Genomic DNA, 22,218 nt, shown 5'->3' with positions numbered 1-22,218 from the left:
AATGTCATGTTCCATTGTGCCTTTCTTATCATGTTTTGCTTACTCTTCATGTCTAGTTAATTGGTGTAACATATTTACAGCTACGAATATCGTATATTGCACCCAACGCCTCTTATTCTACCTTATTTGGAATCAGTAACTTTGATGTTTGCTTGGAATATTAGATTTTCGCATATATTGCACACGCCAGTCAGTGGGCTGACATTAAATACATCCTGAGACATGTGCCATTGTACATTGCTTACCTTTGCACCTTTTAAAAAGGAAAATGAAGGGAAAGTAAAAAATCATCCATGCGTATATGGAAGGAAGGTGCTCTAGGAGGTGTGTGAGGTCTTAAATCCACTGTGAATAATCTGAATAATGATGATGGGAGCTCTTTGCTCTGTGATCAGTGACCACAGCAGCTCCATATAGACATTGCTGACTATTGAGGAGAGGTCTAAGACTAATGGGTCTCCACAGGTGACTTGACAATAGCCCTAATTTAAGCCGAACTTATACATTGCTTGCTATCTGTCAGAGAGGCTGGAGGCAAACCAGTAGAGTGCTGTGCCTTTAAAACACAATCTGCTAATGAAAAGGCTGATAAATATGGTGTGGTCAACCTTGCTGAAAATTGCAGAGAGTAAGGTAGGACACGGAGGCAGGTGTCACCTTTGTTCCGTGATCTGGAGAGCATAGACTCTGATGGTGATGGGAGTGGCCTCAGTGCTCAATCCAGTTATGGATCTGGATTGGTAGTCATGAAGTAGATCTTGTCTGTGCATTCAATCACACAGTGGGTTGACACTGCTATTGCAATGAGTTTGCCAATGAATATAAAGCTAGTGATCCCTCTGTAGTTGGCAAGGGTGTCTGGATCTAATATGCTTTATTTGAGGAGTGTTGGGATTCAGATTAATCCTGTTATTAGTTTGCTTTAAAGATGCCGTGATTGAGCAAGGGATTCACTCATTGGAGGAAGGGGTGTGGGTAGTACCTTGGTCTGTTTTAGGACTTAGACAGGTGTAGTGTTCGTTCCTTGTACAGGCTAGGTTTTGTTGTCACTAAAATGTCAGTGTGATCCTTAGCGGTAGTGACTTGATTGTGTTTTACATGGTGTGATTGTGTGTAGAGAGGTAGCATTTTTAGAGACATGTGTTTCTGATATTTGTCCATCTTAGCAATGAAGATGTTAATAAATGTGTTATATTTTTCTACGGACCCTGGGATTTCTCTTTTGGGATTTAGGCTGGAGCAGTGTTTGACTGCTGTCAAGAGGGCTTTGCTCCTGTTAGCTGTTGCTGCAATGGATGTGGTGTAATGTGCAGCATTGGCTTTAGTGATGTGTGGATGGTTTTTGCTGCAGCAGTTCTTTAAATTGAAGAGGCCCTTCTATTTGGGCGTTTTATGCCAGCCTTTCTCTTCTATTTGTATTACACATTTACTGCCAATTATTTTCTGTTTATACTATTGGGTTGGGCATTTAATTCTGATATTATATAGCTTCATGGTACATGCACATCTACCGGTGTGGTTAAAGGTTGATATTAGGGCATCATCATCATCAGAGTAGCTTGGGATAACCAAGAAGGGTGTTAGAGCTTCCATGGGGAAATCATTGAAGGAACATTGTGGAAACATGATTGCCTTTTTCTGCCATATTAGCAGGGACAGTGAGGGTGTAATAGAGGGGGATGACTGTGTGGTCTGTCCATTCAAGTTGTGTCTGGTTGACACATTCGAAACATGGAGCGGTAAAGAAGGCAAAACAGAATATGATGCCTCTAACAGAAGAATCTTTCAACACAATCAGATATATTTCCATCAACTCCTTGTGGTTAAGGAGAGTGGCCCTGCTTATTTTAGTGGTGTGGGTTAGCATGCTATCAGAATGATAAAAAAACAAAAAAAAAAACAGATCGGCTGTTACTGTTTGTATTCTCTCAAACTCAAACGTCAGCTAAATTGTAGAGGCAACACTATCAAAGTATTCCCACCCATGTTTGTTTATGTTTATTTGTTTATAATGCTCAGGAGCCTGCAGGAATGAGGGCACAACATGTAATCCAACAGGAACAACTCACAATCTAAACCAACAATAGCGTCTTGAGGCCTTTTCTAAAGATGGTACTGTTTTCTTCCATGCGCATTTCGATGGGGAGTTTGTTCTAGATCAACCCTGCCTGGGCTGTGAAAGAGGGTCCATTGCCTCTAACTCGTTTGCATCATGTTAACCTTGTGGGATGTTTTACCCATGCAGCCAAGTCCTACCATAACACTGTGCAGTACTGGCATTGAAAACATCATGATGGCCAGAACCCCCCAGAGAGTGCACAGGGAAAACATGAAGAATTGGCAGCCACCCATTTTTGCCTATGTTGTGAGCACAGGAGGGCACTGCCTAAAACCACCATTGGGCTACACACACAGTAGCCTGAAACCATTGGGAATGGCAATGCTGATTGCCAAAAGCAACCCAGAACTGTGGGGAATTCATTTTCTTAATGTCAAAAATGGCTGCAATACCGGTGCTCACCACTATCAGAAAGCCAGCGTTTTAAAACCACCAGACTTTTGTGTAAGACTGAACAAATGAACCAAAACCAGGCCAAGGAAAGACTTGCTAAGAGGTGGATACAATGTAAAACTGTATTCTGAAATGACTTGAAAGAAGTAATTATTTAATGTATATATAAAAAATAGCTGCATGTAAGTTGGATTTGAATGTAGAAAACTGGGAACTAAAGTGACATTTAGCTGAATTCTGCCTTACAACTACCCCGACAGGAGAAACCGGCTCAGCCACTCTTCCCAGGCCTAGCTGCATCCTGCTGCCCCTGCCAAAAGGAGATCACGCCTCTCTGATTGAATTAAGGGAGGGGTACTGCAGACTGCAGGAGGTTGAACAAAGCCCTGTCCTGGGCTCTGGCAAATGTTATGAATGGCTTCCTCTTGGGAGAAAATGGGAGGGGCAGTGCCTCTGCTAGCAAGCTGAGCTTGGGGGAAGTGGATAAACCAGTTAATCCACCATGTGATGTGGGAAGCCACACCCCTTTTTGACCAGGGCATAATTTTAAAAAGATAGATAACTCATAGTGCGGACTGGTCAGAATTATATAAATAATATCATTATTCTTGGGATTTTTCCGTGCACATTTTAAGAGATGTTAGGACCCTGTGGTGTATTCTGGGGGGTTGCTAGCGGAAAATAGGGTCTTACTCCAAATATCTGCATGTTAAAAATCTGACACTTCATCAATTAATGTCCATACTCCTTGCACACACTTGTGTAATTTTTGGTAAATGTCTGATATTGGTAAACCGAACAAAAAGCGCAAAATGTTGTCATTTCTGATCCCAGCTCGCAGGAACATGGGGCTTGAACAGAGACCCGTCTTAATTCATCTGTAATATGTACATGTAATGTCAACCACTTATGTATCTGGGAAATATGTATTTGAATCAAATATATATTTGTGGGCAAATTGATCCTCTGACCCATAAACAGACCTCATCATGATGACAATCCATTCCTTCCCCCAATCATGGGAGAGGGGAGAATTTTACCAATGATAAGAGAGAGGGGCAGGCTTAGCTTGGCCCAGGCAGACACCCATTTTCAAAACACATAAAAGGAACATTGAGACCCAGGTAGGAACATTCACTTTCCACTTTCTTGCGGGACGCTTTGCCGGGAGACTCCAGACTTCAAATTCATCAACCTCCAGAGACCAGAGATCCAGAGAGACCAGAGATCCAGAGAGACCAGAGATCCAGAGAGACCAGAACTGTGCAGTGCTGTGAGCAGAACCGGTGCTTGACAGACCCAGAGAGCAGAGTTGACCCAGATAGCCGGGACTTCAGAACCACCCGCCGGAAGTCCTGTCCAACCTGACCAGACCTTGACGGCTTATTTCAAAAATATAGTGTGAGTACTCACTGTCCCAAAACCAATCTCTTAGTTTAAAATAATCTAATCCAAACTATTTTAGCCTATTAGAACTGCCTCCTAGAATCGTGTCATTCTGTCATCTTTAAAGATGAAAACTGTCACCTGTCATTTTGAACTTTTAAAATTTCAAATCCGAAAAACAACCTTCACAAAATCGTCCGTATCTCCGGAACCGTTTGTGCTAGGAGCAAGTATTAACTGTCATCCCAAAGCTACGATTCTAGGCTTTCCAACAAACCTAGAACCAACCTGCTACTCCTTACAGGGCCTCCTTGCTTCAAATTTGCCGCGATTTGACATTTTGCACAATTTCAGCCACGTGTAAAAATCAGCACCTCCTTGCTTTCCTTGGCTAAAATTCATTTTAACCTGCTAGTTACTCATAGAGCATTGCTAAAGTGAGCCTGAACTAATATAAACTCGATGTCACCCACCCTGAACCTCTAGAGGGAATTAAAAGCATTTTTAGCACATTTCACACTTCATTGCCATCACATTCAAAGCATTTTGAGCCTGTGTTTTAAAATCATACCTGTTTTTCTCTAAGCTTGCTAGGGGGGAACTGCGTTTCGTATTGCATTTTGTTGGGATTCTTGACGACTGTGTGCTCTCCTTTCATTTCTTACAATGCATAGGAGGTGGGGTGAATTGCCAGAGAAAAAGTGATTATATTATCTTTTGTTAAAATCATATCAAGTTATTTCCGTACTGCATTTTATTCCTCATTGCTTTTGCCTTGAAACCATAAAAGTATTTTTGCCACCTTATCCATCCTATACCAACTGCTCATTTATTGTAAAGAAGTGTGGTAGTGTCCGATTCCCCATTGTTGACCAACATTATATTCATAAGTGTGATATCAATTATTAATTTATTATAAAAGTGATATATATATATATATATATATATATATATATATATATATATATATATATATTGTTTGATTGTTCAAATAAACCTTTTAAATTTGCAAAACAAGCCTGCTTCTTGGCTCAGTGGGGTCAAGGGGGATTCTAAGAGAGGGGTGTTATACAAGGGTTCATCATCCAGATTATAACTTGCCATAAAAATACATAAATAAGGGCTTCCCTTGGGCATCCCAGGCAAGGCACTGACTTAGTGGGATTGCTTGATTGGAGTCACTTACAACCTACTCATGCCTGTCTTTGCCTCAAATGCTCCCACTTTGCAAAATGCTGCTCAAGTTACAATAGAATGTGAATGTCTTATTAAATCTCAAAGGCCAAGCTGCACTCATATATCACTCTCAACTTTTAATTATTTCATGATTTTTCTGGATTCCCCAGGCTATATGTGGCCTCTGGCTGGTCCTCTCAAAACCCTGAAATGCATATCATCTGCCTTGTCGCAGCTAGAATTTTTTGGTTTTGTAAATAACTCTCAAAAAAGTGGAATGTTCATTGTATTATAAAGGGGTTCTATGAATAGAAGAATAGCAGTAGATTTGCTCATTAAATATCTCAATAATCCAGTTGGCTGGAAGCAAAAACAGCATATTGGGTTATCTACTGTGGCCAGTCTTTATTATGCGTAATGTCAACACACCCTCCTACACGAAAAGGAGTGGTGAACTTATCATATGGTAACTCATCAACTAATAGTGAATTGCAAACACTTACTAATCCTTTAATACATGGAACGCTCTTAAAATAGAAAGCATAGGTACATTTGGCATTCATAGTACTTTGCAGTACCCCTGTATAACACAATACATCTGCATCTGATAGAGTTCATTTATAAATATATCACTGGTGCTATTCATGTTTTCGTAGCTACTTACCATGCGATTACCAATTATTTTGTAGACAATCTGGATACTTTTATACCTGGTGATATTTCAGATTCCAAGCACACAAGGTATAGACAACTTTAGACATACTTTGCCCTACGAAAATCACTGATTTCGAACAAGAGTCATGTGGACACTTTTCTATAAACTGTTAACTATTAGTAAAAGTGTTCTGCTAATTAAAATAAGAATTGTTTTAGGCCTGTCTGTGGAAGAGGAACCTCCACCCCTTATTCCCAGCCCCTGACTGCTTATTTGTGTGAACATTATTAGATATTGGTCCAATGTAAACAATCTCAGATAGGCCATTATTTCCATAGGGACAGTAACAATAATCAGCTGCCTAGAGGGTAGTTGGACATCATTGCAGAACATGCATTAAATCATACAATGGAAAGGCTTAATCCACATCTAGCTAGGCTACTCAAAATCAAAAAAGTGCCTGTCAACAAGGTCAAAGGTATCCACATAAAGGATGGTCCTCTGTTTAATATATAATGTCACTGATAATAAAAGAAGTATCTGTTGTCCTTCGAAACAGCCTGGTCAGGATCTGACAAATTCATCTGAAGTGCAATCTTATTTATAAGGGAAGACTTCAGTGCAACTGTCAAGCAAACCTTTTCCTCAAAGGCATTGTTTCCCTTTTTGATCATTTGCTGAGCACAGATCATTAACCATGTTCTCCACTGTTTGAAACGAATCTCACATAATACAAAGGCAAACCTATACTACTCTGGTTACTCCAGGCGTACAAACCTCATATTGAACCCTGTAGGGATTGCTAATGTCAATATATTATCAGTACAGTAGAGGGAAAGTGCTGGCTTGAGTTAGTCAAATAATTTGATATGCACAGAATGGGACTCCATCCCATGCAAAGGTAGGAACGCCCCTTCACCAATGAGAAGCACCACGTTTACGGGTGTATTGATCCCACAGAAGAAAAGCAGAAAGGGGGACCATTGCTTATGGTCTTTCTACAGATCTATGTTGTTTGCTTGTACTGTTTTAGAAAAGGGTAATATAAAAAGTGTTGATCCAAAAGAAAAAGTTGATACCTTAATTAAACCAACAAAGTAATTTATTGCAAGGTTTCATGAGCTTGTGATCGATCACTTCCTCAATCAGAGAAGGAATGTAGCATTTCATAAAACATTACAACTTAACCAGACCCTTTTGGAATTCTTATCTGTGCCTTTTTGTGTAACTTATTTGCATTTTCTTCAGAGTGGCATGCACTTGAGATATTAAATTCCAGAGACATTGAAGTCTTCAAGATTTGAATGGCACACTGAAATATGTCGGGTAGGATGAGAAAAAAAATGCGTTAACGTCAGTTGTGGTAGGTGCAGGCCTGTTCATGGCCAGTTTATCAGGCTGACCCCTTTTGCAATTTTGGTGGTGTCACAGCCATGAACATATTGGGCTTGTGCCTCCAGACGGCCAGTTGGAAGAAGACACATCTGGTCATGTGTTATGCCTTTTGACTTGTGGATTCGGGTCTGCTAAGTTTGGGGTCAAATGCTATACTGCAATTTAGTTTCTCTACTTCTGATGAGGAAAGCTCAGAGGGTGACATAAAAATCTCATGGGCCTCTTGGAAGCTTGTGGTATTAGGGTTTGTAGGGGGGTGATAGGTCTGTGTTAGTGAGCCCAGCAGAGAGCCAGTGCCTTACAGAGGCTAGTGGGGCTGGTTCAATGTCATTCATGTGCCAATTAAAGGCCTTCTAGAAATTGATAGATGGTTTCTGGTCTGAATTGCATGAAACCCGAAGCTTAATGGCTAGAAAGATTAACATTTTTTTATTTAGAATATAGTTTCAGAAGCCCCAATGTCTGTTCACTCCTCTGTTAGTATATTGAAAGTAGATATGCATTTAAATGTATAGGTTTACCTGGCTTTTTTAGTACTAACGTTTCCCTTAAGTACAACGGTTGTAAGATCATCAGGTTGTGATTTGGTTCTAAATATTGTTTGATGCTTTGCCGAAACATGCACATATTTAGTTTTGGGAACAGTTAGCCCCATATATGGTACCCCCACCACCTTAGGCATTTAATGCACATAATCAAGTCTGTAGCATTGTCAGATGCACATGTAAACAGGTCGTAACTCTGCCATGTGTGGGGTACTTTTATGGTATATTAGCTGTTCATATATGGACGTTAGGCATATTTTGAATTGTTTAGCATGGTTATGTTTGCTGTGTCATTTGTATATAATTTGCTTCTTACCATCATTTGTTCAAGATTGGTTGGTTATTAGCAGGGTTGGACTGGGCCATAAAATTGTTTCGGGCACCAATGAAAAAGTGTCCCACTGTTGCAAATAGCTATTCATTCCTCTTGTGACACTGTTTGTATAGTAACCAAGGGGGGCTAAAGTGTGGTGCAAGTTGTGCATTTTAAAGAATATGTATTCAGCAACACTAGTCAAAACTACTAGCCACACAGTGAATTAACTCATCAAACTGGCCCAACTTTGCCACCAAAGTGGTCCACTTTGACCAAAAAACGGTCCCACACCAGCATTTTGTTTTTTTTGGTTTGGCCATGGGCCTATTGCCCTATGGGCCAGTCCAAGCCTGGTTGTTAGAAAGCAAGGAGGGGCCTCCCAGGTAAAACCGCACAGGGCCATTCATTTTGAATTCATACGCGGACATACTGAAATGTGGCCCTAATTCAAAAGTGCAGTTATACTTCCCAATGTGTCTTCTTAAGACAAATCGAGGTGTAGAGTAAGTGATAACGCACTGTAAGTGACAAAGCAAAGCATAATGAAATCCCTGCAATTTTCGCAGCTGTATTACCTTTCTTCATAATCACATAACGTTATCAGAGCTATCCGATATATTATTATTATTATTGAAGGGAGGGTTTTGGTTGGTGGGACTTTTTCTCTTCCCATTCCATCTGCATTTGGGGGCTTGCAGTCTGATATGTTAAACTAGAAAGAGCCCAGCACCCTGCGCTGCTTTGAAATATACCATTGGAGTTCTACTCCATTTATGTGAAGCTGTACTGCAGAAGAACTCTTTTCTGGACCGTGTAATTTTCTATCATCACAATACCAATAGTGTGTCCCAAACAACACATCGATGATTTTGTTTCTATCGCATGTACTTTATGTCAGCTTAACTTGTGCTGCACGCAGTGCGTCTGAGGGCGATTGCAAATCCCCCTGTGAAGAATAGATTGATTCGCTTTTTGGTAGCAGTTCTCAGCTTGGTGTTTCTGAATGCTCAGTTGTGAATGACCACATATTGCTTCACAATTCCCCTTGTGCACACATGCCTGCTGCCGTGGGATCACGCCTTATGTGTGAACAAACTGCATAGCACTTTAATCCAATAAAAGCAGCCGAACACAAATGAACGGTTCTCCCATGACAACACGAGCATGAGTGTAGGGGAATCAAATAAGCTGTCAAATGCGGACATTTACAACGGAGCCATTGGAAGTGGATAGCAGCCATTACACGCACAAAATAGCATCCGTGCAGGATAAGACTACAGTGTTTCGTGGAGGCTGCCAATATCAAATGCGCTGCACTTGCTTGTACGCGGCATCATATGAACAGTCCTTCTAAATTCAGAGCACCATTAACCCTTAGACTGCCCGAACTCCTCAGGCGGCCAACACCGCACAGACTATAGTGATTCCAAATGGTCGTGTAGCAGTTAAGCTGTGTCTTCGGGCCTTGAAACACGTGTATAGGCGCGTTACAAATGTCATATCATATCAATATAGAACCTTAAGCAAAAGGTGTTGTCTTCTAGAGTCACTGTGGCACGCACCTAGGCGGGTTGCTGGATGTAGAGCCTAGAAGCTCTGATGGAACACGGTGAATGGACTTAGTTTCTTAGGACTCTGACAATCCGACCCAATTCTTGTCAGGTAACAGGATGTGTAACACACACTTCCAGGTTTTCCAATTAAACAAAGTAAAAGAAGCAAAAAAAACATTAAAAAGCATTGTTTCAAAAACGTACAATCCGACAATATACATGAATTGCATATCAAATTGTGCATCACATTCATAAATTACATTATGCTGCTTGCTTATTCCTTGTACTCGTTGGCACTGCCCTTTCAAGGTGATTTCATTTTCAAAGGCGTGCCACACCTTTGCAATGGCAATCGACGAGGAAGTACCCGAAAACACCGTTCATCCAAAAGGGTTCATTTTGCATTTCGTGCAGCCCATCAATATATTATATATGAAATCTAACATAATACTTGTGCATGCATTTGCAAGCTGTATTGATGTGGTGCACAGTTTCCAGCACCGCTGGGTCACCACATAGCCTGCTGCATCGTTTGTCTTTCGGTATGCCTGACCAGGCACCCTTTTTGACCTTAGGAACACCTAATTGTTTAATGCTATTGTTTAAGGGGTTCCCACAGAGTTTCCCATATTCTAAGGATCGTTTTTAAATACGGGTTATTTATAAGTAAATGCCAAATTTATTTGGATTTAAATTGTCTAGTTAACCCTGAAGCTCCTGCCCGAGTAGGTGATAATATGAGTTGACATCAGGAAGCTCCTGTCTACTAAATTATAACTAGGCCTATTTCTCCCTCCCTAGACCACGACAATAGGATTCAGGGACAATACACCACCCACTGCAGTATCAGCTGCACCACCTTCCCTTTCAGTTCTCCCTTGTCCATCCATGGAAGCGAGCAGACTAGGAGTACACACACTGGAGCAAGCATCACTTCATGTGGGTGTGGTGTCTGTAAACTCTGCCCCTTTTTCTGGTTAAAGACTGGGGAGTTGGTGATTAGAGTGTTGTATAGGCATAAACTAATCACATTCTGCTCTTGCATTGTCTTTGAGGGATCCATTAACCATCTAACCTCTGAATGGTTACCCACACTGCCAAGTGTTTCTGAATCTTGGGAGTTGGGAGTGTTCATTACATAGTGCCAATGCAAACCCCACTGCTGAAATTCACCTCTTTGCAAATGGTTTACTTTGAGAAGTGAAAACCCTTATACGAAGTATAATCTGCTTTGTTCAAGCTAGGGCATAGACTAAGCAATTCAAAGATAATTGAGAGCATGGTAAGGTTTCTTAGTCATACACTAAAGCTATCAAATTGGACATTACAAAAAGAAAACAAAAGCTTTTCACTGAACAAATAGCAGCCAGATCATTCGCTTACTAAGTAATGTTAATTATGATAATAATCCCAATGCTACATTGTGTAACATTAATTCATCACAGGGGAATAAACAGTGAACAAGAACACAATTGAAGTGGCTTATTTTTACTCCAAGAATTCAAATCAATAATTCAATCCCAGAAGGCAACCATAGTATGAGGTCAGCATTACATAGCCCTGTATAGATTTTGACCTTAAAAAAGAAGATATAATTGGGTACTTACCATTTTGTATTCCCAATTTCTCCTCATCGCAGAAGCAGATCTTTGGTTGAGTGCTATTTAGATATTTTAAATAAATAAAAGCCAACAATATCAATATATGGGCCAAGAGGTTAAACAACGTAAATATTTGGCACTTCGTTTAAATATGAAAATATTGTACAAAATATTCTTAATATCTTTATGGTATTTCTATGAACATCTCCTAGGGCCCCTCCTCCCTCTCTACAAAGCTATTTGCTACACAGTGCATCCTTTCCTTCTCAGACTTGAAACGCAGAAATCAAAGAAATTCTACACATCAGGAGGGAATATCTTCCCTTCTGCACTGAGCCCGTGGAGGTGACTCCTTGCCTGCAGACCAGTGCATATCGTATGCACCTGATGTCCGGCATCATCACTGCATCCTAACACAAGGTAGGATGATCCTAGATTTGATCATGCGCTAAGAGGAAAGGGATGATTTTTGTGTTTATATTTTCCTCAAAATAAAAAGAAAAGCAAAAAGAAAAGAAGCGGATAGACATATTTTTTACTGCACATATCGTGTTGTCCTTTGTCACACTTGGGCAGTGAGTTCCTTGTGGGAGGCATTTTGTTGCCGACCTCAAGGGGAATTGAAACATGGCCGTATCTTTCTTCCACTACTAAGCGGTATCCCGGCGACCACTCACAGCAGCCTGCCATTGGCTAGCATCACAACAAAGCTGGCCTATGTTGGACCGGCAGGCGTTAGCCGGCCCACCCCTCGAAGGACCACTTTCTAAGGCCGTGTCTTCCCTGTCTGTGCCAGTACACGACCTGCACCTTACCTCTTGGCCCATCTATCCACCCAATTTTTTCTTCTGTCGCTCCATCAGGCGAGATCAAAGCTTTGCCAGCCCCGTGATTCCTCCTCCTGACCTACCAAGTTGTCAACCTCGGATTGGCTCCACGTTCTACATTGATGATTTTCTACCATAACCCATTCTGACTCTCTGCCTATCCACTGCAGTGCACTCTTACAACTCCACTGTATCTCTAAATACAGTGTATCCCATAAATCGCTTAACTCTGGCTATCTGCTATCCTTAAAGTTGGTCTTCCCACCATAGCGTTCGGGCTCCTTTACTTTCTGACACTAACCCATGCTTTGACAATGCCTGCATGCTACATCAACTGTCCCACATCCACGTGCTTTCTCAAGATGCCCTAATGTGCACTTTGTGCCTCTCACATAGTCTACCATTCCCATGTGACCATACAATGGAGACCTGCCAATATCAGCTCCACTGTCAGCCTATCAGCAATACCTGACTCCGCCAAAGCACACCTCCTATCACCTCAGGGGCACATGATAGTGTTGGCTACTTCAACATTGCACTCCCTATTACCAGCTTGCCCCGTGCAGGTCCTCTACCCACCTGCACTCGCATATTTGATGTAGCACTTGTACCTGAGTTATGACTTTCCAAATTGTGCACCCAAATGTATGTCGCTCTTTACCTACCTGTAACTGCATGTTTTGATGTAGCTCCCTGCACCATGAGCTGAGGCTTTCCAAACTGTGCACCCAATATCAGCGAAAATATGACTATAAATAAATGGAGATCCACATATTTCCATCTGACCTCGCAGACCATAGTATGGAGAAACAAAGAGCCACAATCAATTCACTCAATATGCATGTAGTGAAACAGTTTGTTATACCTCGAGTGAATCAAAGTACATGGGTAAACGAGGATTTGCAAATACAAATAATAGTTACATGTTGCAAAAACATTATTTAATATTCATAAAGAAAACAATTGTACTTGGTTGGATAGGTTGATTATTGATTGTAAAATTCGTTCACAAGGGGTTCAATGCTTTTACATCATCCTTAAGGGTTTACTGAGTAAGGGGCAAGAGGAGATAACCGACACTTTAGCCCAGCTGATAAATCTCCCTTCACTTCAGTTTGCTACATTCTAAAACACTAACATTGGGGAATGTCCCAGGTCCTAACTAGTGCACACTGTGTCCTATTGTGTGTGTGCTGCTCCCAGGGCATGAACAATGGCTGTACACATGGAAGAGTGTCCAATGGCGCCTAGGAAAAAGTGCCCTCTGGGCATGCCTACAGGGGGCAGGACCCGTGAGCACTGTGCACTGTTGGCGCGTTTGCCATGTCTGGGGCAGGGCTCAAGGTTCAGTGCCCATATGGGCTACTTTAAATTATGTGATGCTGAATGAAATCTATGAGTCACACTATGAGCAATGTAAATACATGCTTCACTGCTGGTGGTGCTCTGAATCCGGCACCTCGTGCCACGACTAGATCCAAGCGAATGCCAAGTGTCGCTTCCATTTGCATGCGTCCTCTATCTTAAAATAAACAAATGCATACATAAAACGTATCTGTACCAAACTAACAAAATATATCAAACAAATGCCACAAAATACTGATACACAAGTGCACACCACCTGCAAGTGTGATATGCGAAGTAGGATCTGATTTCTTCTTCTTCTTCTTCTTAATTATCAGATGCGTGGGCGGACCCACGCAGGCGCTTCCCCATCCTAAAGGATGATGTTCACCAGAACCACCAATCAGAACTTAGCTCACATAAGCTCACAACTCCTCCCACCTCCCAGTCTGCCTCACAAAATCCAACATCACACTGTTCCTTCTCCTGCCTCTCACCCCGTCACCTCCCAGCAAAGCCTTCCCACTCAGCTAAGCCACACCCAGCGCAGACAACCAAACCCTCATCAATTCTCTCTCCTCAACATGTCTCTCACACCTAAGCAGAAAATGTCCCACAGTCTCAGGCACCCCACACACCGCACAATCCCTCGACTCACGCTTCCCTACTCGAAATAGACAGTCATTCAGCCCCACATGTCCTATTCTCAACCGATTCAGCATCACCTCCTCTCCCCTCCTCCATTCCAGGCTCCCCGCATCCACCTTCACCGACATTTTCTGATTTCAAGGTCCGTTTAAGAAGATTACGCTGAAAATGTACATTCCGAGCTGTTTATGGGACGATAGCACATTGCATCGTTGATAGTCTCTGCCTTCTTTGCAGAAATAAAATACATTTTGCAAAGCACTTTTCAGTCAAGACATTGACAGTACTTGGGATATCAAACTCTGACAAATATTCCCCATCATTGAAAAGGGGATACACAGAGAGGCAATGGGCCTGATGTACAAACATTTTTGAATGGGACTTTCCCATGTTTGAAGGTTTTTGTAAATCATGTCCAATATGCATACATCTGTGTTAAATGAGAGGCAACCAAGCCTTACTTTTTTGTAACAATGTGTTATTTTTATTTTTCAGTAGGGAACACTAAAATAACCAGGTTGTAATGAAACATTTGGCCAGGAAACCAGGGATTTTTGTCCATCACTAAGAAGGGTGGTCATTTTTGAGAGGGGTTCTAGAGGCTGCAGGACTATTTTCCCCTTAAGGTGCCGAATGCAAGGGGTGAACAGATATTGACTAGGGCTTTGCATAGTTACTGTTTTGACTGTCTGCCTAAGACGATGCATTTAGAACCACCAACTCAAACCTCAAAGATAAGCTTGCCAGTTCTGGGGAACCACCGATTCCGTTGTGGCCATTCCTTTGGTGGAATAAATGGCATGTAACGAAAAATCCTAATTTCTTCAATTGAAGTTAACCAAGACTAAATCGCCATTATGAATTACAAAACAGCGGGACCAAAGAGGATTTGTTTACGTGGCATGGAGTCATCCGGCTACTGTACATGTCTTGTTGTTTTAGTTATAAAGAAATCATGAGGTAGGATGGGTGCTTCATTAAGGATTGCAGAAAAAGATGAACAGTAAACTTAATTTGCTTTTCTCCCCCTTGACAATGCTGATAAAGCACTAGTATGAACTGCACGGCCAGCAAATTAATAGTGATGAAATAAAGGGTTTGCTTAATGCTTGACATCAATCATGGAACTAAAAATAAAAAAAACCTGATGAAATCGGAAGCGCACTTGAAGTAATAATCAAGGGGCACATGGTGAATACTCAGGCCGATGTTAACTTATTAAAAATTGAAAGCAAGCAAGAAAAAGTGAACGATCCTATCATATAATGAACTCCTAGAGATTGCCAGCAGAGAGTAAATAATGTGGATGCTTACAAAATTGTGATTATTGCACCAATGATTTAGTACCAGATTATATTGTCAAACTGCTTTTCAGAGACATATGGCTGATATGAATTTGGTTTATAATCATATCTGCTATTGCTGTCACATTCCGTTGTCACAATGCATGTATGATGTGTGTAAACGTTCACTTCCCCTGAAGCTTTATGGAAAGTGATATGACATAATTCTTTTTTTAGATTTGGTGTCCTCAGTGATGAAGAATCTTGATCTCACAGTGTTGCAAGGTGAGTACACATGTTTTATTCAGATACTTGTTTCTTTATTAATGCTGCACCGAACACATACATTCTTACACACACGTGTGTGTATGCTTACTCATGTGTACACACACGCACACACACACCCACACATACACACACATAAACACACACACACACACACGTTGGACAAAAGGACCAGTGAATTCTATGCACAGGGACATGTTCATATTCTGCATTCCTGTCAATGCAATGTTCTTTAATATTCTTCACCTCTCCATAGTGTTCCAGATCTTATTGAAGAAGAGAAAACTTACAATTTCCTGCTGCATAATTTCAATTTGTGAATTTTTCCAATTGTTTTCCACCATCTCAAACGGCTCAGAAGAAGATGGAAGTCAGCTTGTTATTATTATACAAAAAATCAAACAAAGAACTGTCATAGAAAAAAGACATGTGCGTGTTGAATCGTTCCCATCGTGAAAACTGGTATCCCGCAAGCTAAAACGTCAAAAGAATGAACACTTGCAAAATCCAGGGGATATGCATGTGTGTGCATGGACACAGACACGCATGCATATGCAGACACACACAAGCACAAATATGCATGTATGTTGACATATGACGTGTGAAATATGAAAGCATGCTGATTGATTTTTATATTTTGCAAACCTGCAAACACAATGCTCTTGAATACCTCTTAATCTCCCTCTCATTTGACCTCTTAAGTAAATGTTATTTTAAAAGAGAAATCTTCACATTTCCTGTTGCACAACTTAAAACAAATGTGCAATGCATATGCTGGGCATATCATATTTTTTATTCTTTTCCTATAGACAGGCTAAGCATCAAGTTAAACCCCAAGACGTATTTTTAGTGTACATACCTTCACTATGCATGATTGTTGCACAACATAAAACTCGAACTTGACATTGACTACACACTACTCAAATACATTGTTGTTCACAGATTTTTCATATTTTCAATATGTGAAGTTTCCCACCTTTTTGCTCCACTATCTCAAACTGCTCAGAAGCAGCTGTAATGCAGCATGTTAGTGTTATACACAACGGCAAACAAACAACTGTCACCAGGACCTACTTGGTGTAAGACAACTGCATGTTGAATAATTCACATCGAAAATCAATTTTGCAGAAGAGATGCAAGCATAATGCACAGAAAATGAGGGTCAAGCTCAGCAAAGCATTAAGACTTTACAAATATACAGTTGTTGGGCAAAAAGTTCGGGCAACACAGACTTCGAATGTAAGAAAGAGGGCAAAGACATATCTGGTGCATTTTGGAAACTTTTCATTTTAATAACCTACTCCACATTACAGAAAAGTAAAAAAAAACACATTTGTGTTTATCTTCACAGTTAATTAAACAAGTAAAAATAATTAATATTAAAATGTCAGCATTAATTGCACTGTCTCTTTTTTTAAATCTCACCCTCCCATTTTGACATATGTGTCTAAGACTGGCTTCTTGAAGGAGGTCCGTTATTCTGAATATGGAAAATACACTGCTTTCCAGTTATCTCAATGTCGAGCATGGAAGCATATAAAGCATTGCATACTGCCAAACACAGCTGCCCTTAAATAGTGTAAAACCATTATTTTGTTCTGATTTGTTGTGAGCAGCTGCCCTATCCCTTGAGCATTAGCTTTGCGTGCCCTTCTGTGTATTGAAAACAGATGCATCGTGCCCCACTAGAATACATATGTCATAAGCCTGTGCAGCTGGCCCTGCTCCCTATTGTCTAAGAGTGCAACTTCACATGCTGTGGCACTAGATATCAGTTAGGTGCAACACAGTATTGTGCTATTTGGTTTCCTAGAAGGGGCCAACAGGGACGTTCATGGCTTCAGCTAGCTAACAGTCTCATTCTCGTGTGACAGATGTTCTAAAAGTACATCTGAATACCAGGTACAATACTGATCCGTCAATAGCTCATATATATACTGAAAAGCACGATTGGATATGTTGTTCTCCAAAATAACACACAATACACACTGCCTCTGTTGGAAGAATACAGTATATCACCATCGAGAAAGCAGCATTTAATGCAACAAGAAATATTACGCCAGGTAACAGGTTAACATTCTAAAAATAATGTTGCCAGGCCAAAGTAGAACCTATATGATAAGGTAATATAAGTGGACTCATATGCTGCCTTTCTGTCAATAATGTTTCCCCTCATGGATCTGTAAGAAAGGACGGTGGCAGCATTTAGTCTAATAGTGGGAAAGGCAGTTGCAGAAAAGCTGTAGTGTTGATGGGTGAAATGAAATGAAATTATATTTTATTTATATCGCGCTAATACACAAGTGTTTCAGAGCACGATCAGGCAAAGGGAGAGGAACAGGGGAGAACAAAAACAACGATCTTACTAGGCCCATTGACATTAAGAGCGTGCAAGTGCATGGGAAAGGGAAAAGGGGGGAGTGCATGGAAAGGAAGTGCGGAACAGAGGAGAAAAACAGAAATAAATATGAATAAGTAAAATAAATAAAAGGGTGTAGGTCAGAAGTACCCACTACTTGTGTGCTGATATCAAAACTGCACTCTTTGCAGGGGGAATGGAGGGGTGCAGGCTGGCTGTAAGGGCAGGCCTTGGGTTGTGAAACATCGATAGAGAAAAAGTAGTTAGTTGTGTGTAGAACATGGGTACGATAGAAGCCTGTTGTGTGGACTCAACCTGGTGGGTCACCTAAAGGGAGTGAATGACGTGTAAGATAAGATAGGGGTAGGTATGGGGAAAGTATAAGTTGTTTAAAGAGGATACACCTGTCCAGTCTGGAGCTAGCGAAGTACCAGGCCCTATGTGAAGCATTGGAGGTAGATTTAAGGGATAACAGTGACAAGCATTTCTGGGGGATAATGTTCCAGGTATCTACTAAAAAAAGTGAGCTAATTACGTGGGTATATGCATCAGCCTGCACGTTTGCTTCCCTCTGTAATAATAATTAATATCCTAATGGTTTAGATACTAGGGGTTTGATTTACAAAAGTGCTTTTCAAAGGGAAATTCTCATTGAGAAACGCTTTGTAAATAAGGTCTTAGTGGCTCCAGGGTGCAGGGAATTTATTTGGCACATAGTGAAGGTAATTACAAATGTAAATATGTTTATTTAAATGATAAACTAAGTTCGAGTAATGTTTAAAAAAGTGGTAAAGCTTCAGGTCCAGATCGTGTTGACCACACCAACTAAACTGGAATTTAAAATATGGGGCACTATTTTATTAAGGATCTTCAATTTGCTGTGAGGTTGTCCAATGTGCATGGAGAAGTGCAGCTATAATCCCAACATTTAAAAAGGGTGTTAAAGTAATGCCACATATTATTGCCCTAATTTGCATTTAGATAACATGGGAACATATTTGGTAAAGTAACAGCAATGACACTGCGAGATTTGGCTAAAGAAAGGGCTATGATTTCAACACACCATTTAGGTTTTAGTAGAGGTTAGAACACACTAGCCAAAATCAAATACAGAGTAAAGCCTTGCTCTAAGTCTTACAAAGTCAGAAAATATTATTTGCAGGGGACTTTTGTAGATTTAGTTACAGTCGTTGATGCTGTTGTTAGAGTAACATTTTAGTGATTTTATGCGATTTTAAGTGATTTGGTGAGCCAAGACGGACCTTCTTACATGAATTATGGCATCATAGAAAGATGCATTTTTTTCGTTTAGATATGGAGCATCTTGTGATCACACAGATGTGGAATTACACGAGGTTTGTGGTCGATCCCCTTTGTTATTTCTTTTATATTTAAATGGTTTGGATGCTTAATTACAGAAGCACAATTCAGATTTCCCAAAGATAAATGGGGAGACTATCCCACTTTAATTGTTCACGGAGGATACCACGATTTTAGTTAAAACAGATAACATCATTTTGTGTTTTTATAACAACTTTTTCATGAGTTTTATGTGGACCGTGGTTTAACTATTAATGCTGAAAAGTCAGAAATGGTAATATTTGGTTAAAGGAAAACATGTATGACGGGTGCAGGTCAATTCGAACTGGATCACACATTTGACTAATTAAAGATGTGATTCTCTTCCAATGACAGTTGGTTGGCTCATTTAGCATTTGCCCAATCACATTTGAAGTGACCAACTGGCGAACTTGTATCCCTTCCTTGCAAGTTAGGGAACCACTCTATTCCTTTAGCCCTAATGGTCTGCAAAATTAAATGTCTACAAATAATTTTATACAGTGCTACACTTGTATCTGGGGTGGGTGGAGGTTTTGGCGCTAGCTCAAAAAATGTAAAACTGTCTTTTATTCAGTGTTGGTAAATCAGTACCTATTTTTTTTTATTCATAATTTACTTTGGGTGGACAGGTTGGAAGATACATTAACTTTGATTGCTGTGTGTTTGCTTTTGGAAATCTAAATAGGTTTCCTTATGCAGAGATTGGATAGAGGAAAAGCTATTATTACAAAACCAATAACAAGTTAAGTGAACGTGAGGGATAAAAAAGAGAATTTATTTAGGAACATTGTTTCTCTATACCTTTGGATATCCCTGCTAATGCAAAAAAAAAAAATAAGTTAATTGTAACTGAAGAAATGTCATGATGTAGCGCTATAGTTGATGTGTGTTGTGAGCCTGTTAACTGATGTTTAACTTCTTTACATAAAGTTACAACAATAATTGTGAAATTTTGGATGAACAATTTATTTCTTAACAAGACCTGGGAAAACCCAAATGCACTGATATGTAGATGTTTGTGGTTCTGGTTTGACTAATAATATGCACACTTTATTTTTGTTGTGTCTCTGCTATTCTTTCTTAGGTCATCACTGGATATTTGATTAGTTGAGTTGGGCAAATAAAACAATAGAGAGGCAGATTATTATTGATTGATTGATTGAGGTTTTTGTATAGTGCTTGTTTAACAAACTGGATCGAATCACAGCACAGATGTTAGACCTAAGTGCATAGCTCAATCAGTTTGTCAAATGATTGTCTCACACTCTTCTATATCAAATAATATTTCTTTTGTCTATTTAAACAGGTGGGTTTTTAATTTTCTTTGAAAAGCTAGCAGAATCTACGTTCTTCTTAGACTGAGTGGGAGGCTGTTCCAGAACTTCGGCCCGCAGACGGAGATTCAACAGTCTCCTCTAGACACACATTTAATGGGTGGAATTATTAACAGATGCTTATCTCTTGATCTTAGTGATTCAGTTGGTTGGTAACAATGTATATTTTCGACCAGATAACTGGAGGCTATATTGTTCAAGCATTTAAAGATGATGCATCCTGTTTTAAATTTAATCTGATCTTCCACTGTCAGCCAGTGGAGTGATTGGTGCAGGCCTGATATAGGTGTTGACTTTCTTACTCCAAACACCACTCTGTCTGACACATTTTGTGTCTTTTGCAGTCGATGGATGTGATTGGCAAGTGCCCCCATTAATAGACCATTGCAGTAGTCCAGTTTGGAGTTTATTATGGCTCCCAGTACTGTAGAATAGTCTTTTTTTTGAGGCATAGGGAAGTGCATGTCGGAGCAGCCGTAGATTAAAAAAGGTGGCCTGAACTTTTGACGTCAACTGATTGTCACAACCCAGGTTACTCTGCCATATGCATCCCAAATTCTTCATTTGGGATGCATATTTCAATTCTGATCCCAAAGAAAATGGCGCAAGAGGGCACCTAGTTCACTTAGTTAGATGTTTTGAGCCAGACAGAATGACCTCTGTCTTATTTGGTTCAAGTTGGAGCCTGCTTGTAGACATCAAGCTTCAACTTAATTCAGGCAATTACTAGCCTGTGAGAAGGATTCCTCAACATTGTTTAGTCTGATGAACACCTGTGTGTCATCTGAATATGAGTGAAATCTAATATTGTGTGCTCTCAGTATATCCATGAGAGGGCGGAGATAAAGGTTAAATAGCAGCGGTGATAAGGATGATCCCTGCAGAACTCTGCAATACTGCCAATGAGAGCTCAAAAGGAAGCCCCCCCAATTTCACCCATTGTTGTTGGCCTGACAGAAACAAATTGAACTATTTAAGGGCGCTTCCTGATGCCTTTCACACTTCTCATTTGGTTAATAGGAATGTTGTAGGCCGCGGATCAATCCAACATTACAAGGAGAGACAGTTCTCCTGCCTGTAGTAGTTCCTCCCATGCCACAAACAAGGGCAGTTTCAGTTCCATATGTCGGACAAAACCCTGATTCCAGAGGGTCCAAAATGCCTTCTCTCTCCACAAATTCCTGGAATTGCATTGTGGCCGCTTTTTTTTCTAGGATCTTTCCTGGCCATGGGAGACCTGCCGCTGGACGGTAGTTCTGTAGGTTATCAGGATCAAGATTAACCTTTTTCAGCAGTGGCGTAATGATGGACATTTTAAGTTCATCTGGGACTAGTCCCTGACTCAATGACATATTTACAAAACTTGTCATAAATGGTATTACGTCTGAAGGTAGTCTCTTAGCCAAACTTGCTGGAAGGGGGAAGAGTAGATTGTTAGTAGGCTTTAAAGCCATTAAGAGGGGATGTATGACTTCTTCTGTAACTGTGTTAAAGCTAAAGGGCATTCCATCACCCTCCCCCATAAATCCTACGTCAGGGTGACTAAATGTCTGCCACACTTCTACTTCTCTCACCTGTGCTAGGTTTCCGTGTATAGTTTTAATCTTATTCATAATGATGTTGTTAAATATATCTGCTGTTCTACTGAAGGTTCCCTT

General features: G+C 40.4%; 1 protein-coding gene across 5 annotated transcripts in view; it reads left to right on the top strand.

Annotated features, from left to right (window-relative positions):
- Positions 1 to 22,218, top strand: part of TAFA5 (TAFA chemokine like family member 5) — a 957,566-nt gene that overhangs the window by 213,188 nt on the left and 722,160 nt on the right. For 3 of the 5 annotated variants that reach the window (XR_011281862.1, XM_069629240.1, XM_069629238.1), the window contains one exon: positions 15,479 to 15,526. The exons of the other annotated variants lie outside the window; for them this stretch is intronic. Coding sequence is in view for 2 of the 3 variants with exons in the window: in XM_069629240.1 (XP_069485341.1) it covers positions 15,479 to 15,526 (48 nt within the window). In the remaining variant the exon portion in view is untranslated. The remainder of the gene's footprint in view (positions 1 to 15,478; positions 15,527 to 22,218) is intronic. 5 annotated transcript variants of the gene reach the window in all.

The sequence above is a fragment of the Ambystoma mexicanum genome, chromosome 12 (assembly GCF_040938575.1).
Source record: "Ambystoma mexicanum isolate Mex_15411 chromosome 12, UKY_AmexF1_1, whole genome shotgun sequence".
Classification (NCBI taxonomy): Eukaryota; Metazoa; Chordata; class Amphibia; order Caudata; family Ambystomatidae; genus Ambystoma; species Ambystoma mexicanum.
This window is presented reverse-complemented; position numbering and strand designations above follow the sequence as displayed.